This window comes from Stegostoma tigrinum, chromosome 11, assembly GCF_030684315.1.
Source record: "Stegostoma tigrinum isolate sSteTig4 chromosome 11, sSteTig4.hap1, whole genome shotgun sequence".
In the NCBI taxonomy this organism is placed as follows: Eukaryota; Metazoa; Chordata; class Chondrichthyes; order Orectolobiformes; family Stegostomatidae; genus Stegostoma; species Stegostoma tigrinum.
In genome coordinates this window covers 49,528,023-49,554,570 of record NC_081364.1, presented here as the reverse complement: position 1 = coordinate 49,554,570, position 26,548 = coordinate 49,528,023, and the positions used below count along the sequence as shown (strand labels likewise).

The 26,548-nt window shown below is 42.2% G+C and overlaps 1 protein-coding gene across 1 annotated transcript; it reads left to right on the top strand.

Annotated features, from left to right (window-relative positions):
• Nucleotides 1–1,443: 1,443 nt before the first annotated feature.
• Nucleotides 1,444–25,639, top strand: cep15 (centrosomal protein 15). The gene is given in 5 exon segments (XM_048547345.2): nucleotides 1,444–1,556; nucleotides 11,804–11,927; nucleotides 16,179–16,253; nucleotides 17,455–17,568; nucleotides 17,570–25,639. Coding segments are annotated over 5 exon segments (504 nt in total). The 5' UTR covers nucleotides 1,444–1,500; the 3' UTR covers nucleotides 17,705–25,639.
• The last annotated feature ends 909 nt before the right edge of the window (nucleotides 25,640–26,548 follow it).

Below are 26,548 nucleotides of genomic sequence, written 5' to 3'. Positions count from 1 at the left end.
TCTGTACAAACAAAAACAAAGGAATAAGGGTAATACCTGAAATGTTGACAGCTCCTTTCTTCGAGATGCTGCCTGGCTTGCCGTGTTTTTCCAGCCTCCTGTTTGTGTACCTTGGATTCCAGCATCTAGTTTTTCTTTGTCTCTAAGTTTTACCACTGCGAAGTCTCTTCAAAGGTTGCCCACTTTGAAGAAGTTCTCTGCCTCCCTCAGACGTGAACTCAATGAGTACCTTTCTCACTGCCACACTGCTGTGGCCTCTTCAATCCTTCAGCTCTTCGACCACAACAGTCCTGGAGAAGGGTAATACCCGAAACGTTGACAGCTCCTTTCCTCCAGATGCTGCCTGGCTTGCCGTGTTCTTCCAGCCTCCTGTCTGTCTACCTTTTCTTGTCTCATATCTGCACAGTCTGAGTGGGATTCAGTTGCAGCATTCGATACAACAAAGAACTACAGCAGAATTAAAGTTTAAGACAAAGGATGAGATTAATTCAACTTCAACAGCCCTTAAAGCTCCCATCCCTGATCTGGTTGCCATGGTGATCAACGCCCATGATGCACCGCTGCTCCAGAATCCAGTCTGTGGCCGTTGCCGTTTCCCGGACAACAGGTAGAGTCGGCCGGTACGATCAGGTGGCCTGGGAGTACCGCCACCAGATTTCACTTTGGCCGGTACGAGCAAGTGGCCTGGCGGCACCGCCTTCGGCCGATACTGCCGGTGTGAGCAAGTGGCCTGGCGGCACCGCCTTCGGATCCCACTTTGGCCGATACTGCCGGTGTGAGCAAGTGGCCTGGGCCCGGCCTGGCGGCACCGCCTTCGGATCCCACTTTGGCCGATACTGCCGGTGTGAGCAAGTGGCCTGGGCCCGGCCCGGCCTGGCGGCACCGCCTTCGGATCCCACTTTGGCCGATACTGCCGGTGTGAGCAAGTGGCCTGGGCCCGGCCCGGCCTGGCGGCACCGCCTTCGGATCCCACTTTGGCCGATACTGCCGGTGTGAGCAAGTGGCCTGGGCCCGGCCCGGCCTGGCGGCACCGCCTTCGGATCCCACTTTGGCCGATACTGCCGGTGTGAGCAAGTGGCCTGGGCCCGGCCCGGCCTGGCGGCACCGCCTCCGGATCCCACTTTGGCTGATACTGCCGGTGTGAGTAAGTGGCCTGGGCCTGGGAGTACCGCCACCGGACTCCGCTTCGGCTGCTCGCCCAGAGCATGATGCCTACACCCAGAGGACGGGTACATGTTAGGGGACACATGGAACGGCATAAACGGCTCCTCAGACTGTCCGCGACTGTGTGTTGCTGGAACAGGAACTGGTCTAGGTCTCTGCGGACATGGTCGAGTTTCAGAGGTTTGCTTGCAGATCGATGCCACTTTCGTCTTTGTCAAAAACTCTGACATTAACAATTTGTTTCTGCTTACACCAGTTTTTTGTGTTTCATGCGTCGAGGTGTGTCAACGAAAAAAACCGTGTCAGTTTCAACTCGAGAAGCACCAATTTCATTAAATGGAAACGTCTTACTTTGCCCATGAAGTTGAGCTGAGCAAGCGTCATGAGGAAATGTAAGTGAATGTTAACGAAATTAAAACTGAATTGAGGTAAACTAGATTATCCTGTGTCTTGAGTGTTGTTCACAAAGTCAAGTCAAGTTAGACTTAACCTAAAGAATAAGTAGCCGTAATTTCAGTTGTATTTATTTGTCAGTGTATCAAAGGTCATCAATCTGAAGGGCTAATCATTTCTAACCCCACAAATGCTGCCTGAGCTGGTGATCACTTAAAGCGTTATTTTTGTTTTAGTTCTGGTTTTCGGCAGCTATATTTTCACTTTTGTATTGGTGTCGTTGAGCAAACTAGTTTGTCAGATTTTCTCCCGTTCTGAAAAATCATGGGACTTGATGTTAACTCTTATCTCACCACAGATGGTGCCAGATCTGTTGATTTCTGCCAGCATTTTGTACCTTCATCAGACTCTCTTTCAGTCCTTTGGGGTTGTTTGTCTTGCCTTCATTGTGAACGTAGACAATAGGTGCTGGAGTAGGCCATTCGGCCCTTCGAGCCAGCACCACCATTCATTATGATCATGGACATGTATTATGGGAATTTGCTGCCAATTAGTCCATATATTTCTCTCTAGAACTTTTATCACGTGGCATTCCAATGAATCTCAATGTTTTTTCATCCCAAGTGCTTACAAATTCAGTGTCATTGCTGTTGCTGTGGAATAAACCAGATAAACTTCTGAAGAACAAGAGTAAAATTTGTAATATTAGCCCTTCCTAGAGGAAATTGCATTCACCCAGCATTCTTGATCTGATGTATAACTCTCTGGACTTGTTGGGAATACAAAAAGGGACTTGTACCCGTGAATTTAAAAGGTTTAATTATAATACACAGTTGAATAGATGCTAGACTACTGACTAATCGAGTCATAGTTATGTGTAACTAGAAGTAACGGCATAATGGTTGTGATATATTTGTTGATGAATGTGATCCCAGATGTAAAATATGAAGTTAAAACTGTAAATCCATTCCCAGACACTTTATCGATCTCCACTTAATAACAGTGACAGAAAATAGTTAGAATGTGCTGTCAAGATAGCAGTAATGCTTATGATACACTTATTTAAGGATAAAGGTACAATAACTTTAAAATGGTTTAAGCTTAAGCTCTGCTTTTGGTGCGAATGTGGAGATTTTTGCCTACATGTGTTCAAATGTCTAAAAAATATATATTTGTGAAGTATTTATTTAAAAAAATAGGAGTAGATCTTTTGGCCTCTTGAATCTGTTCTGCCACCCACTATAATCATGGCTGAATTTCTATCTCGGCTGCATCTTTGTGGATCATCCTCATATCCCATATTCAAAAATCTTAACAGTATCTAACTTGAATATGCTGAAGAATGTGAGCAGCCAGAGATATGAGAGAGAAATAGTGTACAAAATGATCAGAGGTATGGATAGAGTAGACAACCAGAGACTTTTTCCGAGGGTGGAGGTAGTTATTACGAGGCAGCATAGTTTTAAAGTGAGTGGAGATAGATATAGGGGAGATGTCAGCGTTGGGTTCTTTACTCAGAGTGTGGGTGGGGCGTGGAATGCATTGCCAGAGTGTGTAGTGGAGTCAGCTTCATTAAGGGCATTTAAAAGTCTATTAGATAGGCATATGGATGATAGTATAACGTAGGGGTGGAGGTTAGATAGACCTTAGGATTAGGGTAAAAGTCTGGCACGTCATCGTGGGCCGAAGGACCTGTACTGTGCTCTACCGTTCTACGTTCTAATTCCTTCATTTCAGAACATTTGAATAACTTACCCTCATCTCAGTCCTAAATGACAGATCTTTTACTTCATGCATCTCGGACCGTAGCAATGTCCTCCCAGCACCTACTTTGTGGATCCACTTAAGAATATTGTCTGTGTCAATTAGATCACCTTTCCTTCTTTTAAACTGGTTTAGAGATTTAGTGCACTCCATTTCTCCTTGTGGGATGGACCACTCATCCTGGAAATCAATTTGATGAATGTGTTTTCTCAAAGGCATCCTTGGATAAGAAGACCAAACTCTACTCAGTGCCACATGATGTACGCTCAGATTCTATGCAATTGCAAAAATACTTCCTTCCATTTAAACTCAAATCTTTTGCTTTCCTAATTAGTTGCAATAACTGCATATTAAAGTTCTATGATTCATGACCAAGGAAACAAAGTCCCTCTTAACCACCATTTCCAAATCTTACATTTAAGAAATATTTTGCGTTTCTATTTTCCTGTCAAAATTGATAACCACATTTCTCCACATTGAGATAGTGATATAGTTAATTAAATACACTCAGCCTGTCGTAATTCTTACGTAACCTGTTTGGATATGTTATGATAATGAAATGTGAGGCTGGATGAACACAGCAGGCCCAGCAGCATCTCAGGAGCACAAAAGCTGACGTTTCGGGCCTAACCCTTCTTCAGAGAGGGGGATGGGGTGAGGGTTCTGGAATAAATAGGGAGAAAGGGGGAGGCGGAACGAAGATGGAGAGAAAAGATGATAGGTGGAGAGGAGAGTATAGGTGGGGGGGGGATAGGTCAGTCCAGGGAAGACGGACAGGTCAAGGAGGTGGGATGAGGTTAGTAGGTAGGAAATGGAGGTGCGGCTTGGGGTGGGAGGAAGGGATGGGTGAGAGGAAGAACAGGTTAGGGAGGCAAAGATAGGTTGAACTGGTTTTGGGATGCAGTGGGTGGAGGGGAAGAGCTGGGCTGGTTTTGGGATGTGGTGGGGGAAGGGGAGATTTTGAAGCTGGTGAAGCCCACATCGATACCATTGGGCTGCAGGGTTCTCAAGCGGAATATGAGTTGCTGTTCCTGCAACCTTCGGGTGGCATCATTGTGGCACTGCAGGAGGCCCAGGATGGACATGTCATCTAAGGAATGGGAGGGGGAGTGGAAATGGTTTGCGACTGGGAGGTGCAGTTGCTTATTGCGAACCAAGCGGAGGTGTTCTGCAAAGCGGTCCCCAAGCCTCCGCTTGGTTTCCCCAATGTAGAGGAAGCCACACCGGGTACAATGGATGCAGTATACCACATTGGCAGATGTGCAGGTGAACCTCTGCTTAATATGGAAAGTCATCTTAGGGCCTGGGATAGGGGCGAGGGAGGAGGTGTGGGGGCAAGTGTAGCGTTTCCCGCGGTTGCAGGGGAAGGTGCTGGGTGTGGTGGAGTTGGAGGGCAGTGTGGAGCGAACAAGGGAGTCATGGAGAGAGTGGTCTCCCCGGAAAGCAGACAAGGGTGGGGATGGAAAAATGTCTTGGGTGGTGGGGTCGGATTGTAGATGGCGGAAGTGTCGGAGGATGATGCGTTGTATCCGGAGGTTGGTGGGGTGGTGTGTGAGAACGAGGGGGATCCTCTTTGGGCGGTTGTGGTGGGGGCGGGGTGTGTGGGATGTGTTGCGGGAAATGCGGGAGATGAGGTCAAGGGCGTTCTTGATCACTCCGGGCCCAACCTGGCCCCCAACTCCTCATTTTCACCATGGACGTCCAGTCCCTATACGTGGAACAGTCCCTCTTCCGCACCTACACAGGCCCCAAACCCCACCTCTTCCTCTGTTACATTGATGACGGTATCAGCGCCGCCTCTTGCTCCCCAGAGGAGCTCGAACAGTTCATCCACTTCACCAACACCTTCCACCCCAACCTTCAGTTCACCTGGGCCATCTCCAGCACGTCCCTCGCCTTCCTGGATCTCTCAGTCTCCATCTCAGGCAACCACCTTGTAACTGATGTCCATTTCAAGCCCACCAACTCCCACAGCTACCTAGAATACACCTCCTCCCACCCACCGTCCTGCAAAAATTCTATCCCCTATTCCCAATTCCTCTGCCCCCACGATGAGGCATTCCACTCCTGCACATCCCAGATGTCCAAGTGCTTCAAGGACCGCAACTTTCCCCCCCCACAGTGGTCGAGAACGCCCTTGACCGCGTCTCCCGCAACACGTCCCTCACTCCCCGCTCCCGCCACAACCGCCCAAAGAGGATCCCCCTCGTTCTCACACCACCCCACCAACCTCCGGATACAACGCATCATCCTCCGACACTTACGCCATCTACAATCCGACCCCACCACCCAAGCTATTTTTCCATCCCCACCCTTGTCTGCCTTCCGGAGAGACCACTCTCTCTGTGACTCCCTTGTTCGCTCCACACTGCCCTCCAACCCCACCACACCCGGCACCTTCCCCTGCAACCACAGGAAATGCTACACTTGCCCCCACACCTCCTCCCTCGCCCCTATCCCAGGCCCTAAGATGACTTTCCATATTAAGCAGAGGTTCACCTGCACATCTGCCAATGTGGTATACTGCATCCATTGTACCCGGTGTGGCTACCTCTACATTGGGGAAACCAAGCGGAGGCTTGGGGACCGCTTTGCAGAACACCTCCGCTCGGTTCGCAATAAGCAACTGCACCTCCCAGTCGCAAACCATTTCCACTCCCCCTCCCATTCTTTAGATGACATGTCCATCATGGGCCTCCTGCAGTGCCACAACGATGCCACCCGAAGGTTGCAGGAACAGCAACTCATATTCCGCTTGAGAACCCTGCAGCCCAATGGCATCAATGTGGACTTCACCAGTTTCAAAATCTCCCCTTCCCCCACCGCATCCCAAAACCAGCCCAGGTTCGTCCCCTTCCCCCCACTGCACCACACAACCAGCCCAGCTCTTCCCCTCCACCCACTGCATCCCAAAACCAGTCCAACCGGTCTCTGCCTCCCTAACCTGTTCTTCCTCTCACCCATCCCTTCCTCCCACCCCAAGCCGCACCTCCATCTCCTACCTACTAACCTCATCCCACCTCCTTGATCTGTCCGTCTTCCCTGGACTGACCTATTCTCCCCCCCCCCCGCCCCCCCACATATACTCTCCTCTCCACTATCTTCTTTTCTCTCCATCTTCGGTCCGCCTCCCCCTTTCTCCCTATTTATTCCAGAACCCACTCCCCATCCCCCTCTCTGATGAAGGGTCTAGGCCCGAAACGTCAGCTTTTGTGCTCCTGAGATGCTGCTTGGCCTGCTGTGTTCATCCAGCCTCACATTTTATTATCTTGGATTCTCCAGCATCTGCAGTTCCCATTATGGATATGTTATGAGACCTCTCTGGAACATGAGAGACTTGAACCTGGATTTCCTGGCTTAGACGTAGGGACATTACAACTATACACAGATTCCCCCTTATTTAGCCTACATATATCCTCTTGCAGCCTCTATGCAACCATAAGTATTTACTTTCCTATGTAACTTCGTGTTGTTAGAAAACTTGGAATCTTTGCACTTGGTCATTACTTTTGGTTGTAAATACCAGAGCCCATAACACTGCTTGCAGTACCTCTTTAGTTACAGTCCGGCAGCCCCCAAAATGGCCCGTTTATTTCTACTTCATGATTTCTGAGCCCTCCAAGTCCTGAGATACCTCTTACCGAATGCTTTTTGAAGAGCCAAATGTGCTTCATCAACTGTTTTCTCCCTTAACCGTACCAAATAATTACAATGTAAATACATTTATTCAACGGATTCCCTTTTATAAAATTTGAGTTGGTTCAGGCCAACCATGTTATGATTTAAGTGTCCTGTTCATCACATCCCTACTAATGGATTCTGGAATTTTTCTTGACTGGCACCAGTTATCTTAACTGTCGGACCATGACTCCTCCATGTGTTCACAATAGTCAGTAATCTCAGATATAATACAGTCTGAAGCTGGAGCAACACAGCAGGCCAGACAGCATCAGAGGAACAGGAAAGCTGACATTCTGGGTCAGGATCCTTCTTCAGAAATGGGGGAGGGTTAGGGGGCTCAAATAAATGGAGAGGAGGGGTGGGGCGGCAGAGGGTAGGTGGGGTGGTAATAGTGAGTGCAGGTAGGCAACGGTGGGGGTTGGTCAGTGAGGTAGGAGGAGTGGATAGATGGGAGAGAAGTCGGTTGGGTCAAGGAGGTGGAAATGAGAGGGAAGGTTAGTCATGGGATGAGGTCAGAGGTGGGGATGTTTGAAGTTAGTAAAGTCCACTTGAGACCATTGGGTTGGACATTCCTGTTGCCACCTACATCAAGCCAACCCCAGCTCAGAGCCTCCCTCTCCCAGACTTGCAATGGACCTCTTGTTTTTCATTCTTCGCAGGATCTTCATGCTCAGCTTAAGATTTTACTCTGCCCTATTGGGCATTTAAAAACCATAAGTATACTAAACTTACTGATGCCTGCCACCAAACACAGACTTCCTCAACTCTAACCAGGACCTCCCCCACAATATGCCTGGCACTATTTTCCATGCAGGCACCATCGCATCACTCACTGTGCCACTGATCGCGTCACATCCGCCGATGCGGACCACATTACTTCCAGTACTGCAAGCCATGCCACTGCTACCACCACGCACACCTCAGATGCTGTCACTTCTGCCACAGAGACAGAGAGCGCCGCCTATTATCGAGGACGCCCCTGTCACCACCACTGCTGTGCCGCCAGCAAGGACAACATCACTTGTGTCTGCGCCTCACTCCCCACTGCCGATGCCACTCAGCCCACAGCCAGCAGCTCTTCAGCCAACACCAGCCCCAAACCCTGCCGAATCTTCATCCCCTAGACCTCCTCCCTCACTGAGGATGAACGATCAGACCTCAGTAAAGGACTCACCTTCATCACCCTCTGCTCACACATCAATGAATACCGTTCACGTTTGGACATCGAACAGTTTTTCTTCTGCCTCGGCGCTTATTTCTTTAACTGCAAGTCTAACACGCCCCCCCCACCACCTCCAACACACCCCATCCTCCCAGACACCACCCCAAGGCGTCCTACCCTCTCTTGACCATTTCATTTCCAACTGCTGTCACAACATCGTTCACCTCAACCTCTCCACCTTTCTGACTCACTCCAACCTCTTTCCCCCACAGAATGTGCAGCCCTGTGCTCCGTCTGCTCCAACCCTAACCTCACCATTAAACCCCCAGATAAGGGAGACACAGTTGTGGTATGACACACTGACCTTTACATCATCGAGGCCAGGTGCCAACTCTCTGACATCTCCTCCAACCGCCCCCTTGATCGTGACCCCACCCCTGACCAAAGCATCATCTCTCAGACCATCCATAACCTCATCACCTCAAGTGACCTCCCACCCACAGCCTCCAGCCCCATGCCGCCCATTTCTATCTCCTTCCCAAAATCCACAAACCCGACTGCTCTGGCCAACCCATTGTCGCCTGCTACTGCCCCACTGAATGTATCTTTGCTTATTTCAGCTCTATTTTCTTCCCCCCGGCCCAAGAACTCCCCACCTACGTCCGGGACACCACCCATACCTTCCACCACCTCCAAGACTTCCAATTCCCTGGCCCCCAATGTCTCATCTTCACTTCAATTCTCCCACTCCTGCCAGACTAAGGGGGTGGCCAAGGGAACCCGCATGGGCCCAAGCTATGCCTCCCTCTTCAAAGGATATGTGGAACAGTCCCACTTCTGCAGCTACACTGGTGCTGTTCCCCACCTCTTCCCCCCCACTACATCATGTCTGTATCGGCGCTGTCTTGTGCTCTCATGAGGAGCTTGAACAATTCATCAACTTTACTAACATCTTCCACCCCAACCCAAGTTCACCTGACCATCTCTGTTACCTCTCTCTCTTTTACTGGGGACCACCTTGAAACCGATATCCATTTTAAGCCCACTGACTCCCACAGCTAACTAGACTGTACCTCCTCTCACCCACCTTCCTGTAAGAATGCGATCCCCTGCTCCCAGTTCATTCACCTCTGCCCCACCTCCCAAGATGAGGCATTCCTCTCCCAAACATCCCAGATGTCTTCATATTTCCAGGACTGCAACCTTCCTCCTCCCCGCCCCGCCCCCCCCCCCCCCCCGCCCCGCCCCGCCCCCCCCCCCCCCCGCCCCCCCCCCCCCCCCCAACCCAAACTCACCTCCAGTGGTTGAAAACTCTCAATTGCAACTCTTGCGTTTCCCATACCCCAGCCCTTACATCCCCTCCCCACAACAAAAACAAAGACAGAATCCCCTCTGTCCTCATGTATCACCCCCACTAACCTCAAGATTCAGCGCATCATTCTCTGCCACTTCTGCCACCTGTAATCTGATCCCTCAACCAAGGATGTATTTCCCTCCCCACCCCTATCTGCCTTCCAGAGGGACTGCGCTCTCCAGGACTTCCTCATCCACTCCACGTTCCCTAGCCCCCACCACCCCCAGTGCCTTTCCCTGCAACTGCAGGAAGTGCTACACCTGCCCAAAACCTCCCGCCTCACCCCCATCCCAGGCCCAAAAAAAACACCTTTAACATCAGACAGAGGTTCACCTCTACATCCACTAATGTGGTCTATTGCATCCACTGCTCCCAATGTGGCCGCCTCTATGTTGGTGAGACCAAGCAGCAGCTCAGAGGCCGCTTTGTAGAGCACCTGCGCCTGGTTCGTGACAAACGACAACATCTTCCAGTCGTGAGCCACTTCATCCGCAGAAACGTCCATCTTGGGCTGCCTCCAGTGTCACAATGACACCACCCGGTTACCGGAGGAGCAGCACCTCATATTCCTCCTCAGGAGCTTCCAACCCAATGGTCTTAATGTGAACTTTACTCCCTTCAAAATCTCTCCACCCCGACCTCATCTCACGATTGACCCTCTCTCTCATCCCCATCTCCTTGACCTATTCGTCTTCTCTCCTACCCATCTGCTCCCCCCACTTCACTGACCAACCCCCACCATTACCTACCCGCACTCCCTAGCCACCCAACCTACCTCCCCAGCCCCACCCTTCTATTTATTTCAGAGCCCCCTACTCCTCCCCCATTTCTCAAGAAGGGTCCCAACCTGAATTGTCAGCTTTCCTATTCCACTGATGCTGCCTGACCTGCTGTGTTCCTCCAGCTCCACACTGTTATCTCTGATTCCAGCATCAGTAGTTCTTACTGTATGTGGTCGGTAATCTCATTTTTGGTGATGGAATGGAGCCTGAGTACAGTGCTCCAGCAAAGCTCAGTGCAAGCTGGAAGAACATTACCTCATTTACCACTTGAGAAACCTGCAACTTGGACTCATTATCAAGTTCAATAATTTTTAGGGTCTAAGCACCTTCTCCCATGACCTTGCCCTAACCTACATACACCAGGTCTTGTCATCACATGGGCTGTAATCTGAAAAAACCCATTGTGAGTCACTAAGACTCAACATTAGCTGTTGATTCTTCCAGACCATCCTTTTACCTGTTCCTTTGTCTGCCCAACAGTTCTCAATCGGTCACCCTTGCCCTGACTCGGGGCTTCATCTTCAACGTGTCATTTTACTCCTCCTTCTATCTCATTTCTCTCTCTCCTCACTGTTTTCCCTGACTAAAAGCACACGTTCTAACCTTTTCACTAGCTACAGTCAATTCTGAGGAGGAGTCACTGGACCCAGAATGTTAAGTTTTCTCCACAGATGCTGTCCCACTTGCTGAGTTTTTCTAGCAATTCCTGACTTTTGTGTCAAATTTCCAGTATCCGCAGTTCTTTTTATAAACTGACCAATGGTTCGGGAAGAATGAAAACTGGAAACTTTCTTGAATAACTGGTTTTTATTTTCTCCCTTCCATTTCAAGGGCTGTTGCTGAATGAGAAGTTCAGGAAGTTCGACATCAACCATTATTTTTAGACACTTTTAAAACCTTAAGGTGTAGGGCATTAAGCACAGGAAATTGTGGGAAGTCCCCTGTCTTTACTAGTACAAGTATTATATTCCTCATTTTTACTAGAACCTTGATTCCTCAGATTTTACACAATTGAGTTTGCCTTCTACTGTGAAGCTATTTGCTCAGTATTTGTTTAATGTCTTTGCCATTTCTTCATTTGCCAACTTAAATTCTCCTGTTTCTTGCTTATCTCTTCCTTTTTTGCATATGTCCAGAAACTTTCAAAATCATTTTATAGCCGAGCTATCTTATTCTTACCTCTTATTTCCATTTTTAAAATCAATTTCTTGATTACTTGTTGCTGAATTTAAACATTTGGCAACATTATAAACCTCTTCCTTTTTAACCTGCTACTATTGTTAACCTAGATTGTACAAATTTTTTAAAGGAACAAAAACATCAATCATTGAGAAGTATAAATTAGTTATTTGATAGCATTCCATGATAACTTGGGCACTAGCAAGTTGATCCATGAATTGAGTGAAGTTTTTGCCATTGTCGTATTGTGCTTTTTTAGTATTTTAATTTGAAGTTATACAGGAATTGGGAACAATGCAATTTTTTTCTGATTTTGCCTTCTAGATTAGGCTTGAGAACTACACTTCTTCAGCAAATGGAAGAACAGCTTGAAAGTCAGGCAAATAAGAAAAAACTGCAAGCTATTGAATTTGAATCAGCTAATGAAAGAAATAGGTTGCTTTTAACTGTAAGTCATCTTCGGCAAAATCTTTGTTTACTTTTACCTGTTTTCAAAATATGGTTTGTTCTATCGCATTTATTTTTGTTAAGGAGTTTACATAAACCAACTGAATTTCCAAAAATGTTAATTTAACTCTTGCATGCCAAAATTGAAGAAGAAAATGCATGTTACAGTCTTTAGCTAGTTAATTGCATATTTTACATGTCTGTTGACCTTTTTACATAACATTATATTATTTTTCATTCTTTTTGCACAGTTCATTGAATTACAGTTACTGTTAAACTATTTAATAAAATGATTGAAATATCCTTTCTCCCATGAGATGAGGGAATCACTATTGAAAATGAATAAACACTTGTAGTATTTGTAGTATTGGAACCAATTCTGTAGCAGAAACTTTAATCTGTTTTCCACAGCTCTCTGGAACTTCGCTCACTTATTTGTTTTGTCATGAAATTATAACAGGTTGCTTAAGGTTTGAGACTATGTAATAGGTGCAAACGCAATCCCTGAAGGTGATAGTAGAAATGAGATGAGGAAAGACAAGAGAAATTGAAACTTTTTCTTTAGAATAAATGTGGTTAAGAGCCGTCTAATTGAGATGTTGAAAATTTAGAAGTTTTGATTAAACCAGGAAAATATTTTCCACAAATTGATGAGTTGGTGATTAGAATACAAAAGGAGTGTGGATGACAAGTTCACTTGTTTGTAGTTTCAGTGTCAGCAGTTGTAACGATCCACTTGAGCTAAAGTTACATTAAAGTAGTTTCTGAGCTATTAATATTCTACAATGCATCGCATCATTACAGTGATGAAATCAAGAATCTTAACATAGTGACCATAACCTCAAACTTGTTCAGCTACTCTAGATCCTGCAATCTAACACTTCTCATAACAACTTATTTCTAATCAACACACCATTGATTTAGAACATAGAACATAGAACAGTACAGCACAGAACAGGCCCTTCAGCCCACGATGTTGTGCTGACCATTGATCCTCATGTATGCACCCTCAAATTTCTGTGACCATATGCATGTCCAGCAGTCTCTTAAATGTCCCCAATGACCTATCATGTCATTTCTTTCATCTTACATGAGCAACAATTGAATTAGTGGTGAAAGTTCCCTTGAGATTTTAGATTCCTTTAATCCTTCTCTGGAAATATTTGTAGCATCATGGTTTGCTGCCATTCTTCTTCAGTGCTAAATTGTGATGCCTCAGAATCCTGCTGAGCCTGTGTTTGAACCTGAAAAACTAAAAGTCAATCTGTTCTTGTCCACAATAGTCAGTGCATCCAGCGTACCAGCTCAGCCTTTGGCCAACGAACCTCAAAAACTCGGTCAAAGATCTCAAACCTGAAACAAAGGTTTGAAGCAGTAATTTTTGTGCTCCTGTATATGACAGAGAACCTGACTGCCCCAAAGTGCCGCCTTGGATGGTCCAAATTGAGCAATAAACATGGCCCAACAACAACAGCAGTATCGTCCACCAAAACAACCTACTCAAAACAGTCTGCACTGGGTGGGACATTTCATTTGTATGCCTGACACTCAACTCCCGAAGCAATTGCTCCATCTAGGAACTGGTTGTGGCAGGAGATTTCCAGGAGGACTTCAGATATATTGTGAAAGCATCCCCGAAGAGAAACATATGCTCTTGACACTTGGGAGGCCATGACTTGTGACTGATCAAAATTGAGAGAACTCATTCAGGTGAGTCAGCAAATGTACCATTTGAGAACACGCAGAGATGATACTGAGATCACAAAGGAAGCAAGCAATCTCTGTCACTTTGAAGTACTACCTGTCCTATATGTGGTAAAGTATGAAAATCTAATTTCTGAACCCATCAAGTCTGAGTGGAAGCAAGTCATCTCCAATTCAAAGGCACCAGCAAAGAAGAGTCTCAATTTTGGACAACATTTTTAAATAATATTTCTTGCTAATTCCATCCCTCATAAGTTGCAGTTATTCCACCTCTGACTCTAAATCTCGGCCCCTTCCTATTATCACCATCTATTTCCTATTGCCTGTTTATTATGTTTTTATGTATCCTAATTTCTATGTACGTATACCTCAGTAACTTGTAATGTGTCAATTTACGTGTGCATTTTGCCCTTCCAAGGCTCAGTCCAGTTGTCTATTTTAATTTTTACTATTTTCTTTTAATGTTTTTCTTTACCCTTAAAGTTTCTTCTGTCATCATGCTGCCTTTCCCCCTCTCTTCCAAAGGATATTTTGCCCTCCCAAACCTTCAGTACTACTTTAACCTTCCTCTTCTCATGCTGTCTTACTATATCCGCTCCTTGTGAACAGCAACCCCAATTGCCCTGTTGCACTTGCTCATCAACTTTTGCACCTATTATGCCCCTGAGGCTAATCCTGTCCATCTTTTTGTCAAACCTATCTATCCACATTACTGGAGAACAAGCTTGAGGGAGTCTACGTTTTGAAGAAGAGGTGATGACTCGGACACTCTCTGTTAAGGTCATGGGAATCTGGTGTAACTTGCGTCCTTGCACTTGTACATAGAGCTGTAAAATCTACTATAAAGTATGCTGCAGCTTGTTCTAGGTCTAATGCCCATCCCTACTGAGAGCACCTGAGGATATTAGGAATTTTTTTTGTCATGTCATTTTTTTCTCTTGTCTGCAGTTGACTAAATAAGTTTACTTCTACAGGTATTCACGGGAAACCCTTAATGATTTCTGAAAGCTAGTAGCATTACAGCTGAATTTGATTGGCTGACACACATACTTGCGTACTCCCAGCTGTTACCAGTTATGTTGCTGCTTCCAATGTATTAAAGATCGGCTAACGATATTGATCAAGTACTAAATTAGATTTGTCTGTTCCTCCTCCCAATGCCTCTTCACTCACATCCACATGCTTGGGTCTACATTCACTTTCTATCCTTGTGTATCTAGAAGCAGTCTTGAATCACTTGCAGTTACTACTTTCTTGCTGTCCTACAGTTACTTCTGGTGACCCATATGGGGTTTGGCAATATCATCTAAAGACATAGCCTTTGGTATCACCAAGTGCCCTGCTGGCATCTATATCTACCTCACCACCTTGTTTTTTTCCTGTTGGCAGGTTATTCATTTAAGTACATGACACTTTTTTTAAACCCAACCTCTCATGTACATTAATAAAAACCAAAAGAACTGCGGATGCTGTAAATCAGGATCAAAAACAAAGTTGCTGGAAAAGCTCAGCAGGTCTGGCAGCATCTGTGGAGGAGAAAACAGAGTTAACGTTTCGGGTCCGGTGACCCTTCCTCAGAACTGGGTCACCGGACCCGAAACATTAACTCTGTATTCTCCTCCACAGATGTTGCCAGACCTGCTGAACTTTTCCAGCAACTTTGTTTTTGTTCCTGGCTCTCATGTACAGTATCTTTAAAGAGCATGACTTGTGCACAGCACTTGCCAGATTATTGCAGAGCTGTTCAGCCTAGAACAGTGTTTCCTAAACATTTTACGTTGTGACTCCACTTTCTTGCTGCAGACTGTGTGACCCCTCTTCCTCTTAAAATTACCTCTGACTAAGATTTTAGCCATCTGCTTTACTAGTTGCCTTTTATGATTTTGTGCCAAATGTTTTATGGTGCATTCACGAAGTGCCTTGGAACAATTTACTGTTTTCAAGTTGCTTTATAATGCAAGTTCTTGCAAGTATGTGCAGCTGAGTAACTTAAGAGTGAAATTATTGCCACAATCTGCCTGATGGAAACTTGCTTTCTTCATTTTCGGGAGCAAATATCTGAAATATCTTACCTGATGCCATAGATGAGCACCAGCATGCTTCATAATCCACCCTTCCAAAGTCTAACGTAAGGGATATTGATAAATCTAGTGAACATTCGAAGGAATCTATTCCAGCTTTTTTGTTTTTGATATTTAATGTAATTAATACAAATGGATATTTACCTGTCTTGATGCACTCATGCTATATGATCAAACTGTCTTGGTATAAAGCATTTTCTCCTGATTGAGTGTGACCCTATCAACTCTTGCAGACCTCATGCTTCATTATTGTTAAGTGTAATTTGAGGAATCATAGTTCAAGGACTAGCATTTGCTGTAGTAATCAATATGTATGTTTTTAGGCTTAATTTTTAGTCAATCTTCTAAATGATAAATTTAGTCTCAGCATTATGGAAAAGTTTCCTTACAATGTGATAAGGAATAATGATTAAAGTTTAATAAACAAAAAGATTTGATAAACAAGATTTTGTTTTGAATCTTTTTAGGATTTGGGAGTAGCTGAGGAAAATTTAAAAGCCAGAGCATGTACACATTTGCATCCTCTTTTTATCACTCTTCAGGTACATGCCCAATTCTATGCTGTTGAAAATTGTTATTGCATCTTACTGGAGTTGCTAATTTTGTATATGTGCATAATCAGAACATTGCAGATTGTAGAGTGGTTTTCTTCAGTTATAGTTGAGTGCCCCCTAGTGTATGTGAGAATGATCAAAGTTTACAGGAGAAATCCATTTTCAAATGTAACTTTTTGTGGTAACGGAAGGGCAAAATAGCAATGTAAAATGTTTGGTTTATAAATAGATGTCAGAGGCGCATTCTAAAGTTTTGATGCCATAATTCCAAATAACAATCCAGCTTGGTGTGTCTACCCTATAACTTGTGTTGTGAGAGAGTAAAGGCACTGCATTCTGATTCAAGTGGAATCAGCAGCTGCTTTGCAGGTTTGTTCTGTAAATCAGAACTTCTTTTACTACCTTACAACTCTCTGTAAAACAGACATAACGGAGCAGATTGGCTTCTTGCCTTTGAGTGCAAATGTGAAGACAGGAAGGATAAAGATAACAACCCAACGCACTTCCCAAAAAGTGCTTCTCGTTGTTTTTAGATACTCAAATCATTATATATAATTTCTTCCCATGTGTTACAAAAGAAAATACATACTTTGAATATTACAAAATCACTTGTTTCCATGCCTAGTTTAAGACTATTCTATTGCTGTATTTATTAATTCAATTTATAAAATTAAGTCAGGAAGAATACTACTATGACTTTAGAATGTACTGGCTAAGCAAAACTTTGGTCACCAGACAATGAAAAAGAAACGGGAGTTGAAGCATCCTGGAATTCCCTATCTACCACATGTGGGAGCAGCATCACTAAAGATTGCAATGGGTCACAAAGAATGCTATCAACAGCTTCACAGAACTCTTTAATTGGGATAAATTGAGCGTTGTAAACATGGTCCACATTTAGAGAAGTTGTTTTTAATCTAGTATATCTTTTTACATGTTAGCATTAGTAGAGTTCTAGTAGCAGTTTGACAAAATCCACTTTTACTTGTAAATAGTAAATTAGATAGAGAAGCATAAAAAGAAATGAGTAATGAAAAGAACCCCACAATGCAGAAATAAAAGCACAAAGTTTTTTTTTTATTGTTCTGAAAATTGTCTTCAACACAGGGAGTTTGTAAAATTTGGAAGCATACAATTATATTTATATCTTGGTTAATTATACTTGTGAAACATCTGTTTGTTCTACCAGACCAAATACTGGACTTTCGTTGAAGAACATCTACCTAAATGGGAACAGTTTTTATTGGGCCAAGCAGAGAGCCCTGTTGAAGTGACAAACCCAAAGCACAAGAAATCACGGATGGAAAAAACCTCAAGATAAAGTTACCTTTGAAAGCAATAGTTTGCTGCTGTTACCATCTATTTTCAAGACCCCTCAGTCTGCACATCAGAAAAACAAGAAAGGACATAGATCTACAGAAAAAGGATGGATAGCCTGAAAAGTACTTCTGTTAAGAATTAAATTTTAAGATTTGTTAGACATTAATGTTAATTGAACAGATCGTGGGAATTTTGCATGACAAATTGATTCTTTTTACTTCAGAATGTTTTATTGATCTTGTAATTTCAGAATGGAATGAAGCAAAGTAAATTCAGAGAAATCTATCAATGCAAAATAAGTGCAATTGACCAAATAAGCGCAAAAGATTGGGGAATTTTAAGTCTGTTTACACTGAGCAAAATATGTTTCTCAAATCTTGATTTTTAAAATTTCTTGAAAACCAACCTACACACAACATCGGCCACAACCTCCAGATCAAAACAATGAGTACTGCAAGTTTACATTGGAGGAGAAAGCACTTTGTAAGTTTTTAAGGCACATGGACACTAGGTTCAAAAAGTTTTTACATGCTGACTAATTGGGTTAAAACTGACTCAGTGCAATAGTGAAGATATTAAATGGTTCAACATAGTTCTTTTCATATCATTTTCAGAGAATTAAAATCAGATTGTTCACAGGCTGCGAAGGCAACATTGCTAAAAGCAAGGTGGATAAAATTGTACCAAGTTACAAATTCATGTTTGTTTTAAAGGTGAAAAGAAAATAACCAATTGTATTCTATGGTGTCCTTTTACAGATGGTTTAAAATTTGTAATTGTTCAAATGCTTTGGATGTAAACTTACAATCACAATTTTGGAAAAGCAATACAATTTCAAGCACATTTTTCACCAGTTTTCCAGTTGCACTCAATGTGAAAATTTTATGCCTCTGCTTGATTTATCTAAATAAGTGCTGAGCCAGGCCACTTGACTTAGTATGATGTGATATCCAGCAAAATATTCTGTGAATATCTAAACTGCTTGTGCATGATCTATATTGTTTTCCAAAACTTGAGTTGCACCAAAATTTCCAAAGGCAGTAAAAATACAGCTTTGAGAACACTTGAGTGCCATTGTGCATGCTTTGAATTGATCAGATGCTAGGTTACTTAGATAAGCAAGTGAAAGTTAAATTCTCAAAGCATTTTTAAAATGTTTTGTCTTGTAAAATATATTTAGATTTTGATTGTGGAAGGAATCATTTTTAAGTTGCAAATCTAGAATATGTTCCATTTTTGAAGACCGGTAAGTGGATTGGCTATGTTAAATTTCTCATAGTGCCCAGTGATATTTAGGTTAGGTGGGTTAGACAAGGGAAATGTAGGGGTAGGGAAATGAGAGGTGTGGACTTGTTGGGAAACTTGTGTTTCCACAATGTAAGGATTCTATGATGATCCTTTGCAACTTAGGACAACGTGCAAGGTCAATGCACTTTTGGTCAACACTTGGCTCAGTGGTTAGCACCGCTGCTTGTCAGCACCAGCAACCTGGGTTTGATTCCACTCTCGGGCTGTGTGGAGTTTACACGTTCTCCCAGTGTCTGTCTGGGTTTCCTCCTACAGTCCGAAAATATGCAGGTTAGGTAAATTGTCCATGCCAAATTGCCCATAGTATTCGGACATGCATCGATTAGCTAGGTTACAGGGGAATTGGCCAGGGTGTGATGGCCTGAGATTCTGTGTTGACTTGTTGGGCCAAAGGGCCTGTTTCCACACTATTGGGATTCTATGATAATATGTTTAGGGGAAAAGGACAGTATTCTTGATTCAATGAACCAGTGCATTATCACTGAAATAGTTGAGAACTGAAATGGCGGGTAGATGAATGAGTCATCAGATTATGTTTGCTTAGTTAATCATGTTTTGTTAATTTTGCTAATCTGTGTAGTTTACGCTTTACAAGGAAAGTCAGCAAAAGCTTTGACTTTTCAGTTGAGTGATTGTATGCTGGGAAGAATGTGAATTTTTGGTTTGCGCAGTCTTGAGGTTGATGCTGTTTATTGTCTGTTAGTTTGAAGTGTGGTCATTGTTGAAGAATTAGCAGTTGGGTAAGATGGACACCTGCTGACAGCACCAAAGCCATGTTCCAGGATGAATCATGATTTCAAGTAATAAAATTGTGATTATTATCACATTTTTAACGTAAAACATTCCAAAGTTCTTCACAGGATGGTCATAAAATAAAATAATGTTGAACCATATCAAAGGAAAATTTAAGCTAGATGAGCAAAGTATTGAACAAAGAGGTAAGATTTTAGAACCTTAAGGGAGGAAATTGAGGTAGGGAGGGAACTCGTGAGCCTGACTCCAAGGCAGCTGAAGGTGCAACCGCTAATTGTGGATGAATTAAAATTGATCAGGAGGAGAACAATAAGAGTGATATGTACAAATTCAATGCTTTAAGTCTTTAATTCTAATTACAGTATTTTCTCAGCCCCAGCTCAAACTGTATATTGGTGAGTCAGTTGGGGAAACTAATAGATCTGGAAAAACTAGGATTAATTGCTGAGGAAAAATGTTTCATTTTCCACCCAAGGTGTTAATGGTTAGGTGAAAATCTCAGTAATGGGTGGCAAGGGGGCTATTTTCATTATTGCATTAACATTTCACTATTGTATTAACACTTCACTAATGCTTCTTCTTGCCTCATTTGTATGTGGCTTGTTATTTTTTCTAGTGAGGTAAGCAAAACTAAGCAGTGAGAATTCCTCATTAAAGTCTGAGTGGTACCTTGTGGCACCAGATTGCTGCTTGCTGTGCTAGACTTTCTCAAAATTACACACACTGTTCAAGATATGGTCTCGTCATCGCCCTATATAAGAGGATAATCGTCTCATTTCAATGTTCAATTTCTCTTATCAAGGATAGCATTCAATTACACTTCATAATAACTTAGTGTACGTGCATACTAACTTTTTGAGATTGATGTGCTAAAACACCTAGATGACTCTGCATCTAAGAATTCCATAGTTGTACTTCATTTAAGTAATGCTTTTGCTCTTCATGCCAAAATGAATAATTTCACATTTATGCCAGCTTTGTCTGCTGAGTCAATCTCTGTAACTGTGTGCACATCATCCTCTTCACAATTCATCTACCTTTTGTCATCTGTAAATTTAAAATTTAGCTACTGTGCCTTCCTTTCCCTCCTCTGTCAATGAAGTAAATTATAAAAGTTGAGTCACCAGCACAGACTCCTCTGGGTCCCCACTCATCACCTCATGTCAATCATGAAAAGATCCATTTATGCTTGCATGTTTCTATAACCCAACCTCTGTCCATGTTCGTGTGAAGGTGGTGTCTTGTGCAGTGGTAGTGTTGTCCCTGCCACTGAGCCAGGAGACCCAGGTTCAAACATGCCTACTCCAAAGGTGTGCTGTAACACGTAATTAAAATACAAACAAAAGAATGATTGGAATGACTTCACTCTGTTGGGAAACTTAATAGAATAATAGATTATTTAACTATTAAGCAGCAACTTTTCCAATATAGTGTCTACAGTTGTTTGTCTAAAAATATTTGTTGGGATTGGTTTCAGAATTTTTAGTATGCAATTGTTCGCTATCTAGATTGTAGAATGTTGAGGTTTAAACTTTAGGTCAAGGGATAACAAAGTGTAGAGCTGGATGAACACAGCAGGCCAAGCAGCATCTTAGGAGCACAAAAGTTGACATTTCGGGCCTAGGCCGAAGATGCTGCTGGGCCTGCTGTGTTCATCCAGCTCTACACTTTATCTCGGATTCTCCAGCATCAGCAGTTCCCATTAACTCTCATAAGCTTTAGGTTGTAGTTCTGAACAGAAGGAAACCGATGCTTGCTTTTCACATTCAAATTATTGGAATAGTATAGAGTTGGTCAGCTCACTTAGCTGGACAGCTGGTTTGCAATGTAGTGTAATGCCAACAGTATAGGCTACATTCCTGTACCATCATTTAGCTGATCAAGAATCTCTTCTACTCTTGCCATCTGCCTTTGGCATATGTTAGAAGAATTTGTAGGTTGATGCTATTGATCTTAGGCATTTGTAATCACAGTTACTTAATATAGGTAATCAATGATTTCAAGTAATTTTCTGGTAGTTTAATGAGAAGCAGCAATTTAGATGTGGTACATTAGTTAATTAGACAAATTGAAATAAGAAATCTTCATCCATCCTGGAGCTGTTCTGTAGAATGGAGGGGTAGAGGCAGTGCATTGCCACATCCTGCACCCTTTTGTGATGGTCTCTGGTCAACTTTTGTGGTCTTGGTACCAACAACTGGTGCTCTTCCCTCAGGCTGATGTGGGAGAACTCCTTAACTTCCCCTCAAAGAAGTGATATAGTTTGTCTTTTTGCCCCTTCCTCCCTTCCTGTCCCTGTTTATATACCTTACTTTGGGTGCTGGCCATTAATGCTGTGTGAAGCACCGATCTAAATGTTTGACCAGTACCATGGGATAGGTACTCATAATGTCAAATGATTGTTGTTCCCTTGTCCATCTTCACCTGAGATTCAGTTTACCATGCTTTCTAAGAACAACTACTTTATATTTTGAACCACACAGATTTAACAGGATATATTTGGCATCAGAAATTTTTTGAATTGCTTTGTTATTGTCACACGCACCTAGGTACAGTGAAAGATTTTGCTTTACATGCAGCACAGGCAGATAATACCATACAAGCTTTATTGAAGAATGCAATGTTCTGGCTTCAGAGAAAATGCACAGAGTGAGATCAGCATTAAATTTAAAATTTTTGAAGTTCATTCAGAAGTCTAGTAACAGCAGAGAAGAAATCGTTTTTGAATCTGTTGGTATATCTGTTTAATCTTTTGTACCTTCTGCCTGATGAAAAGGGTTGGAAGAGATTATAACCAAAGTGGGAGAGGTCTTTGATTATGTTGGCAGCCTTCCCAAGGCAGCAAGAAAAATAGATGGAGTCAATGGATGGAAGGTTGATTGGTGTGATGGACTGGGCTGCATTCACAATTCTCTAGTTTCTTATGATCCTCAGCAGAGCAGTTGCCATACCAAGCTGTGATGCATCCGGATAGAATGCTTTCTATGATGTATCTATTAAAAATTGGTAAGAAGCTTTGTGCACATGCTGAATTTCCTTAGCCCCCCTGAAGCTGTAGAGGCATCGTGTTTTCTTGACTGTAGCATCAACATAGATGGACCAGAACTCATTGTTGGTGATTGACACTCCTAGGAGCTTGACGCTCTTGACCATCTCCACCTCAGCACTATTGATGTAGACAAAGGTGTGCCGTCAACTTTGCTTCCTGATGTCCATAACTAGCGCTTTCATTTTCTGATGTTAAGGGATTGTTATCTTTACAACATTCCACCAAGCACGCTACCTCTTTCCTGTATTCTGTCTCATCATTGTTGGGATCTGGTCTACAACTGGTGTCATCAGCAAACTTGTAGATGGAGTTAGGGTGGAGTTTGGCCACTGGCATGAATGTATAGGGAGTATAGTAAGGGGCTGAGTTCACATCCTTGCAAGACTCAGTATTGAGGATGATTGTGGAGCAAGTGTTGTTGCCTATTTTCACTGTGGTCTGTCGGTCAGAACGTCGAGGATCCAGTTGCGGAGGTTGGACCTTGGAGATTAGTTGGAATTATGTTGTTGAAGGCAGAGGTGTAGTCAATAAGTAGGAGCCTGATGTGAGAATCCTCATTATCCAGATGTTCCAGGAATAATAGTAGCCAGGGAGATGACATCTACCATAGACCTGTTGTGACAGTAGCCAAATGGCAAGGGATCAGGTCTCATTTTGTCAGCTGCAGGGAGTGACATCTACCTCTCAAATCATATTTTCCTATAAAATTTCTGTAATTTTTTCATGGTGGTGTGGTCAATTTGCTGATTCTCCTGTGGTTCCTGTTTTTATTCGTGCATCTTGCAGACATAATGTACCTGTTAGATGATTGCAATGGCTGAGGTTTTTTTAGTGCGACTTTCTGGATCCTTATAATTGCCTCATTTGTAGTCAGAACTCTTGTCTGAATTACGTAATCTAAGGATACCATCGTCTCCCAGAAAAAAAAGCATGTTCAGGTAACAGTGTAGTGTCAGGATAAAATCAAAAGACTGTGGATGCTGGAAATGTAAAATAAAAACAGCACTGCAGATACTCAGCAGATCTGGCACCATCTGTGGAAAGAGAAGCAGTGTTAACGTTTTGGGTCTATTAATTTCTCCAGCACTTTTTGATTTTATTGCAGTGCCTGAAGTGTCAACACTAGCTCATTATGTCTGACCTGAAGTTTCTCAAGGAGCAGACACTTTTGCTGAAAAAATGGCTAGTGTGGATCATCATGGTGTCACTAGCTCCCATTATTTACAACTGCAACACCTTACCAGCCCAGCCAATTTTAATTGTATTTTGTTTGTCTGATCATTTTTAAATATCAAATGTATTTGTAGTTTATAACTGAGGTATTAATTAGTTTAATTTATTAAATTCAGATATCTGCTTTTGGTATCTTACATCAAATGGCTTCTGTATCTACTCTACTAGTTATATCCTTTTTATAGAAACCTCTTAATCAGCTTATCAGCATGATTAGATTTTTATAAAAAGAAATGTTGAGTCTATGTGATAATTGTAGGGAAGCTAGGGAATTTTGGAAAATTTCAATCAAAGCATCCAACATCTCTGCAGCCAACAGGTCCAGATGATTTGTCAGTTTTTAGTGCCTTCAGTTTCTCTAACACTTGTTCACTACTAACATTAATAATTCTAACATTGTTCTTTTATTAGCCTTTTGATTACTTGCATTTAGGTAGGTAATCTGTGTCTTCTATTATGAAACCAAATACAAAATATTTCTGCAATTTTCTCATTCCCTATGATGAATATTCCTGTCCCTGCCTCTTAAGTAATCAACATTTGCTGCAATATACTTGTCAAAGCTCTTGCAACCTGTTTTTATACTCCTGGTTAGTTTACATTCATGTTCTATTTATTCATTTTTTACTAACTTTTAGAGCATATTTTGCTGGTTTCTAGATCTCTCAATTCTCAGGTTTACTTTTATTCTTTGCAATATCGTAAGTCTCTATTTTCCTTCTCAAATTATTCTTAGCTTTCCTGGTAAACCTTGGATGGATATTTCTTACCAAGTTTTTGTTTTCACTGGGGTGTGTTTTGCTTGAACATTTTGAATAATTAATTTTAATGTTTCCCATTGTTTACTTAACACTTTACCCAACCAACTTTACCCAACTCTTTTTTTTACTGATTTAATTGATTTAATATATGTGCAAGATCTTTATCTGCGACTGTGGTATGTTTATTCCCTAACTTAGTGTAGAATTCAGTTGTATTATCCCTTTGTCTCACAGGATCTTTGCATAATTATTAGATTGCAAATTATTGATAAGTTCCATCAGCAGTATTGCTACTTTTGCAGCAAATTAACAGCCAAAATCTTTAACAATCTTGCCAGTCATTTTTCTTCCAACAGCAGAAACAAAACTCAATGTAACTAATTTCCAAAACTCATTTTTCTGTTTACAGGAATTATCAGTGACAAAAAATATACAAAATATTTCTTGATTGAGACAGAATGGAACTTGTGGCAAAATTTACCTTATAAACATTACGCTAATCATTATACTTATAACTACATTTTTTAAGAGCATTGAAGAGTTTCTTATACATCGTTTAAATAGTACTCATTGGTAAATTCTTAATTCCTTTATAACTGCAACTTTATTACATGGAATTCAGAATCTTTGTAATGTTTATGTTTCTATTTCTTTTACTCACTAGAGGTCACTATGAGATGACAAAATCTGCTTGTTCGTAGTCAGCCTTGTCATGGGACTGTCAGCTGAATTTAATCTGCTTTATTTGAATCTTAATTTAGGGTAACAACTGCCTAATTATATGATTGACTGTACATGATTAGTTAACTACAGTTGCAATGAAATGTGTACAAATGAACTGGCATTGGATAAAGAGCAATTCTAAGCCCCACTTGTAATATCTTGTTTAATGTTAGATAGGAGAAGTTTTGGATATATGCTTGTGACAGAATTAAAACTGTTTAACAGATCCAGAATGCTTCTGCTTTGTGCATAAGTCAAAATCAACAGAATTAATAATAGATTCTGGACCAATATATATGTAGTGTTAACAGAATACAAATTAACACTAGGTAATTAAAACATTTTTTATTGCATTCGGTGAAGTCAAGTAAAGTCAATTGATCATCTTGTGAAGATAGACTGATATTTGAAACATGCTTGAAGTGTGGTTCAGTTTTAATGCAGGGAGCACTGAGGGTAGAAAGTCCTAGAATTGAGACTTCAGAATTAACACTCAGGTTTCAACAGAACAATGGGATGGCCTGATAAATTGCATTTAAGATACAACAAATTATGAAAAATGAGTGAAAGAATCTTTGGATCTGATTTCCAATCAGAAGACAGCAACTAGGGATGTAATAAGACACTAGGAATTATTCTGATGATTGAACATAATGCTATCAAGTGATGTAATGTGTTACTTGCAGGGGGTGGTAGATGTTAACAGATGATTTACTTGACTCCCTATAAATAAAGACATCAAAAACGATAGAAAACAATAGAAGCTGGAAATCTGAAAATGAGAGAATTTTCAGGTCAAGCAACATCTGCGGAGAGAGAAACAAAAGTTACCATTTCTGAAACGTTGTGTCTTTCTCTCTGTCTCTTTCTACAGCTGCTATTCAAATACTTAAATCCCACCCTCCATGCCCTCTACTATTTTAGAATGACATAAGGGCTGTGCTTACATGACAGCGCTCTGAATTATCTGAAAAGTATATGCATAGAGATGTAAGTGCTGCCTGGGAGTTGACTGCTCAGTGTGTTTTCATTCAACCTTTATTTTCTCAATATCTCTTTCTTGTGTAAATGCTTCGTTAATAGGTCTCATTAATTGAAACTGTGTATTTTACTCTGAAGTGAACCTTATTGGTTCT